The sequence below is a fragment of the Marmota monax genome, unplaced genomic scaffold (assembly GCF_021218885.2).
Source record: "Marmota monax isolate L192 unplaced genomic scaffold, Marmota_monax_Labrador192_F-V1.1 WCK01_AAM20220418_F8-fsc00166, whole genome shotgun sequence".
Taxonomy (NCBI): domain Eukaryota; kingdom Metazoa; phylum Chordata; class Mammalia; order Rodentia; family Sciuridae; genus Marmota; species Marmota monax.
The window spans coordinates 2,098,800-2,105,300 of NW_026693344.1; the positions used below are offsets into that span (position 1 = coordinate 2,098,800).

Genomic DNA, 6,501 nt, shown 5'->3' on the forward strand with positions numbered 1-6,501 from the left:
CTTAGTAGCAAGGGTCTAGGCTAGAGGAAGAGAGGAACCATCTAACCAATGGCAGGATGATCTTGGTTGCTGGATTGTTTGTTCACTTAAAACTTTGCTGGCTATTTTAACCTGTGGGTATTTGTGTTGCTATTTAACATTACCTATGTTACTAAAGGCTTGATGATATAACTGTTGATCTTAGCAGTGGATCTCAAAAATCCATGCCGCCCTTGATCATTATTTTCATAGTTCATTTATAACTAGCTGCTATAATTAATATTTTCCAAACTGAATTTCTAGGCTTAGAAGTGGAAACAAATTGTACCCAGACCCAGAATACCAAGTGCAGATGTAAACTGAACTTTTATTGTGAAACTGCTCTCTGTGAACACTGTGACCCGTGCACCACGTAAGTTTTAGTCTTTCAGTGATGAAAATATTAGACGTACCCTAATAAAGAATGTCTTCCTAGAGAAAAGCCCACACTGACCAAGACTCAAGGTTCTGGTTTTGTTTCTCCTTCCAAGCAACTAGATGACCACTGACTCATTCAAACATGATTGAATACTTCCTGTGCCCTTAATTGCTAAAGATGATGATGTAAACTGGGTCTCTGTCAGTGTTTGACTTATGAAGAAAATTCCACTTGAGCCTCTTGACTCTCCTTATCACCCCTTGATTCCAAGAATGGCAACCCAAAGAAGCTAGTTGAATAGCTTCCCTAAGCAATATCCTGAGCATTGTCTGCTCTCTGGGCATTTTAATGTTTTATGATACTTTTTTGAAATTTATCTTGGTAGTTCATTTTTTAAAAGATAGTTTATTTTAAGGTCTGGTATTTTAAGAGTTCGGTTTATTGTCAGTTTGAAGTTTGTTTGTCTATTTCATCTTCCCTTGTATGCCAATATTTTATCTTCCTTTAACTTTGGTATCTTAAAACAAAGTAACTCTTGGTGTTTTTTTCATCCAAACACCCAAAATCATGTTATTAACTTGCACTTAGTTTTTAGATGATAATCTAGATATATTTGGGAAAAAATATTTCTCAGAGACATAAAGATGAATAAAATGGCCCCAAATATACACGTTCCATTGAAAATGATGAAGGAATCAACCCAGGCTTTCTGAATTTCTCGTGTATTTTTTTTCTAGGTGTGAACATGGAATCATTGAGAGATGTACACCCACTAGCAATACCAAATGCAAAAAAGAAAGTAATGATTCTTTTTGTTTTTATATTCTCCTCTCTCCCATCCTCACCATTAAATATGAAGAAAAACTAATTGATTTTAATTATTTAAGAGTACAATATTTTGTTTAACCTTAAAAATTGCTTGTTTTCATATAAAATGTTCAATGTTTCCAGCTACAGGTTTCAATTATAACTGGCTGTGGTTCCTCCTGCTACTGCTACTCCCGATTATAGCTTTTGGTAAGTTCTTAGTTTGTTCAAACTATAAATTTGAATTTTTGCCCACAAGAATTTTTCTCTGTCTTCTAACTGTAAGAAAGCTACCAAGTGTAGCTCTGTTGTATCGGTGATCTCCTGCTACTGAACATACTCCTGAAAGCTAATAAGAACAGATGATACCTTCTGCTGCTATTTCTGATGAACAGTTTTAGGGAATTGAGTGGTATTCCCATCCTCCTTCTAAGCAAGGGTTCTCTGCAGTAATAGCTAAAAATCAGAAGTAATCCTTCACTATTCATTAAGTTTTTCCTATGAGTTAAGAAAACACAAAAGCAAGGGCCATCCTTGGAACAAAATTGAAAGGACACTTGATAAACTGATCCCTTTTTGTACCTCCTGAACCTTGACCAAGCTGTTTTTTTTTTTTTAAATTAACATTTCTTCTACTTCACTTAAAATATGATGGCAACACGTTTTATGCAAGGATCATTTATTAAAGTTAGCAGATAAGCCCCAGATTGGATATAATCATAATTAGTTTGGAAGATAGCTTTAACCATTTAAAATACAGGGTCACACCATCTTCTAGTAACTCAGAATTATCACACTTTTCCTTCTTTTTTGGAACAAGTCACTGCTTCTTCAACTAAAATATGATTTTTGTCTTAGCTTTAGAGGTTGTTTAGCTAAAAATACGTAATTGGTGTTTAAACAGTTATACTTAGGGACATACAGATTCCTTTCTTCCATCTCATAATAACTTCAAGGAAAAACTTATTGAATGTGTATACCTGAGTTACTCATAAGTGTTATGTACTTGAACTTCTAGGCATTAAATGCCCTGCAACAGCAGGGTGATTTCAATTCCACATCCTATGGCTTCCGAGCCCTTCTGCTGTCATGCCACCCACCATACTGGAGAGGAAGGAAGTGGTGTGGCCGTAGAGTCAGTCAAAAGCCAACTTCATGTAAGGCCAGGGTGTGATAATTGGATGATTCAGTTAAGATGTGGCCTGTCTCTAGAACACTTGACTCAGTGGGGGTAAGTTTAGCACAGTGCCATTTCCTGTTGTGTTTGGCCACTTAAAGTTTCCGTGAATTTCTCTTTCTTCTTTTTTATATATTTTAGTGTGAAAGTATCTTCTCATGCTTTCTACCAAGCTAAGGTCTGAGTCTGATAGAAATTGCTTTGGTCTTTCAGGGATATACAGAATTTTTAAGTACCGCAGTACAAAACATGGTCACCATGAACTTCTACCCAACAATCGGGTAGGTGAATCAGATTTCTTTAAAAAATAGAGAAAGTAGTAATTCAGCTTTTTGATAGTTACTTTCTTTTAAACAAACATGTATTGTTTTAATGTGTATATGGGTTAGAACAGCATCAAATATTAGTTAAGATATGGTACCTAGTTTATAGATAAGCTTCTAGCGTCTTAAGAAGCAACAAAAGGGAGAGTGGAAGTGTGCTGTATATGAATTGGAGGAAGGATGTGGTCAAGGTTCCTATTTCACGTTGGTGTCACCTCTGCAGGGAGACATCCTTTACCAAAGCCTGGATTTAGCCTGGGCAAAGAGATTGCTCTTAAAATCTATCACAAAAGCACATTCCGACTCTTTCCAGACAACTATTAAGCCAATCTCTAGTTGTTTCTTTTTCTAACATGGGGTCAAGACATTTCAAATAGCAAAACTATACATTGGGAAGAGAAAACAGTTCCTGTTAATTGAATAATGATGTTTTCATTTGAGGCAAGGGCTCAAAGGGAGTTAAGTTCTTTGAATCAATATGGTACATAAGAATTTCATTTTGAGCCATTTTTCTGCTGTTAAAAAAATAGCTATAGTAAAGAAAATTTGAGAATGTTTATGTTTGTTGTTTACTTTAATGCATTTATATGGAAAATAATCTCATTTTATTTCATGGATTCCTTAGATTCCTTGTCTTTGTAAAAAATGAGCCAGTATTGCTTAGTTTCTAGTGAGGCCAAAAGCTTTAAAAATTTGAATGATGAAAGAACCCTTCTTAATCACTTAGTCTAGTTTCCTAATTTTATATATCAGGCAAACGAATGTACTTTCTTCAGAATTAAGGAATTTGAAAGTGACATTTATAATATTCTAAATATGTTTTTATTTGTCTCTTCCCCACCTCCATTTTTTTTCTCCCCAGGAAATAGAGCCAATGAATTTCTCAGGTAAGGCTTTATCATTGTATTTCTAAAAGATAGCTTCCTTTGCAGGAGTAGGCCAATTTTAGAATAAAGTCTTGCTAATTTCAGTAACATATTGTGGACTTTGCTACCCCTTGGGCTTACAGTTCTTGCTCACCATCAAGGGTTTATTCAGTAGTTCATTTAAATCTATAGCGCTCATTGTTAAAAATAAATCAGGTAGCAACAGAACATCACATTCTGAGAAATTGTTCCTTCAGAACCAGTTAGGTGTATTATAGCACCTCTGTTCAGAGTGACAATTAAATAGAATTGTAGACTCAGTTGTCTTTGTTGTACTCAATTCTGTAACAACATACCTGATGCTGTTTGGTTCTGTCATTTGACCTGGGTTTCACAGATAAAATGATCATAAACTTTTGGCCTATTCATTTAGGCTTGTGGCTCATTGATCTTCAATTTTGTGAGGGATATTAGAGTTGATGTCTTTTAAACCTCTTATTTCATATAGGAGGTAGGAAGAAACAGAGACGTTATGTGTCATGCCCTGATCAGAGAGCAAACTACTGGGGCCATAGCAGGAGCTGGAATTACAATTCAGAATTATTTTTATTTTTGTTTTTCCATAATCAGCCATTTGGGTCTCTAGGATTTTCCTGTATTGTTAATTATGGTAAGGGAAGGAATAAACATGATTTTCTATAATGGGAATTTCATTTAAAAAAAAAAAACAAATTTTCAGAGACTATATTCTATTTTTCAGATGTTGACCTGAGTAAATACATCATTAGTATTGCTGAAGAGATGACGATCAATCAAGTTAGAGAATTTGTTCGTAAGAATGGTATCAATGAAGCCAAGATAGATGAGATCAAGAATGACAATCCGCAAGATACAGCTGAGCAGAAAGTCCAACTGCTTCGTAACTGGTATCAATTTCATGGCAAGAAGAATGCATATAACACTTTAATTAAAAGTCTCCGAAAAGCCAATCTCTGTGCTCTGGCTGACAAAATTCAGGATTTTGTCCAGACAGACGTTGTTAGTGACCGTGAAAATTCAAGCTGCAGAAATGAAAATGAAAGACAAAGCTTGGCCCAGGGTGAAAAAGAGCTAACTCAGTTTTGAGTATGTACAGTCAACAAAGTAAAATCAGTGTGAAAAAGGTCTTGTGTAGCTAAAGGTTGTAAATATCAATTGACTTTTTATTGGGTGCATTATGTTTTTTCATTTGTGAGATCTGTAGAGGTATTCCTTTATGGAGTTCAAAGACCTTAGGATTCTTCCTTCAAGATGTTTAAGACAGGTGGGAAGACAGACATGCATGGTCAAGAGTAAATGCAGTGGCATGATAAACACCCAAAGAGAAGCCTGTACAAAGGGGAAAAGCTTAGGATTGTGCTGTAGCGTCTCACATGCAGTTCTGTCAGTGTGAATGTAGTTAGTGAATATTAGTATAAATGACTGCCCACTGCTGACCTCTTTCCACACATCAACAGAAACTGTGAACTTTTGCTGCCACATCAGTCACTGGAAAGACTGCTTTGCTTCTATATTACTTCTGTGTGATTCTGTGATGACTCTGGAGATCTTGCCATGTTTGTAAATTTTATTTACCACTCTGAGAGGAACATATTCAGGCACAGCTTGCATATATATTTGAATGTACAATTTAATAAACTTATGCCTCAAAGATATTTGTGCAGATCACTGATACTCTGTGGTCCAATTTTCAGTTTTGAATTTGAATGGAAAATGCAGATTGGATTAAAGTTATTGAATATTTTCTATTTGTGTACCATTTTACTAGACAAAAATACTTGATTTCTTTTTCAGGTATCAAAAGCATTTTTAACAGATATATGTCACTAGACCCTTGCTACCTCCATTGCTGTCATCTTGGCAGCCCAGTACACCCTCAAATATGAAAGGACTGCCAAAGAAATATTTAATGACCCCATAAATCAAGACTGCCCTTAGCCTATCTAGCCTGGTCTGAAACAGACTCACTGTTCTTACAGGTGACAGCTTCATGGCATATCATGAGCCCATGTCTACTATCAAGGGTGGTAAGGTTTTTATTTTGTCCCTACTCTGCAGAATGTCCCCAAATTCACCCTGTATTATTTTTGGCTACCAATACCTAGCAAAGATAAAAATGTTGTCAGGTTTTAGGAATTGCTCTTGTTATTGTCTGCAGATTCTCAAACAAGCTCCTTTGCCTACTGATAGTTGTTTATTTTTACATTAAAACATCTGTGAAAGTTTGTATTAAATATGAATTTTAATAAAGGGTATTTATATTTCTACTTTAATAAAGGTTATTTTGTGATTATATAGATGTACAATGACCTGAAGATGGTTATAAACTGAAGCAGGTACTTAGAATTACCTAAAGAGCTTCCATTGAGAGAGGATTCTTCCCCATTTAATGTTTGGAAATATAGGTTAAAATATTTAATTAAAGCAATGTTCTTGGATTTCTAGTTCTCTCTTTTTTGGTGGGGATTTACTTTTTGTTTTCCTTTTCTATAAATACTGTTTAGAGAAAGCTTCAAAGCTTTCTTTGATCACTTAGAAGGTACTTCCTTTTAATAAAGCCCCTTTAATAGCTAAATAATCCCTTCTGTATATTGCTATTGCCAAGAATACCTCTTTCAAACAGCACACAATAATTTGTTGGACAAGGTTACATTCAGACACCAAAATGAGGATAGGAAAGTACAAATTTGAAAGTGTAGGTTTTACTGGTAAGAAAGCTAATATTCCATTCTAGCTATTTGGTGACCACTGATTCTGTCTTAATCCTTAAATGAATTCCTTTTGTTTTTCATGTTGGCAAGAACACAATTTAAACATAGATGTCTCACACCACAGTAGCTGTTATATTAACCCTAAAGTTAGCTTAAACTTCATCACAAACTCAAATATAAT

The 6,501-nt window shown here is 35.0% G+C and overlaps 1 protein-coding gene across 1 annotated transcript in view; it reads left to right on the forward strand.

Moving 5' to 3' along the window:
• The window catches only part of Fas (Fas cell surface death receptor), a 26,128-nt gene extending 20,081 nt beyond the window's left edge, over positions 1-6,047 (forward strand). Inside the window, exons 4-10 of the mRNA XM_046456774.2 lie at positions 283-391; positions 1,135-1,196; positions 1,349-1,414; positions 2,595-2,662; positions 3,567-3,591; positions 4,331-4,807; positions 4,841-6,047. Coding sequence (XP_046312730.1) covers positions 283-391; positions 1,135-1,196; positions 1,349-1,414; positions 2,595-2,662; positions 3,567-3,591; positions 4,331-4,695 — 695 coding nt within the window. The 3' untranslated portion in view covers positions 4,696-4,807; positions 4,841-6,047. The remainder of the gene's footprint in view (positions 1-282; positions 392-1,134; positions 1,197-1,348; positions 1,415-2,594; positions 2,663-3,566; positions 3,592-4,330; positions 4,808-4,840) is intronic.
• Positions 6,048-6,501: the final 454 nt, after the last annotated feature.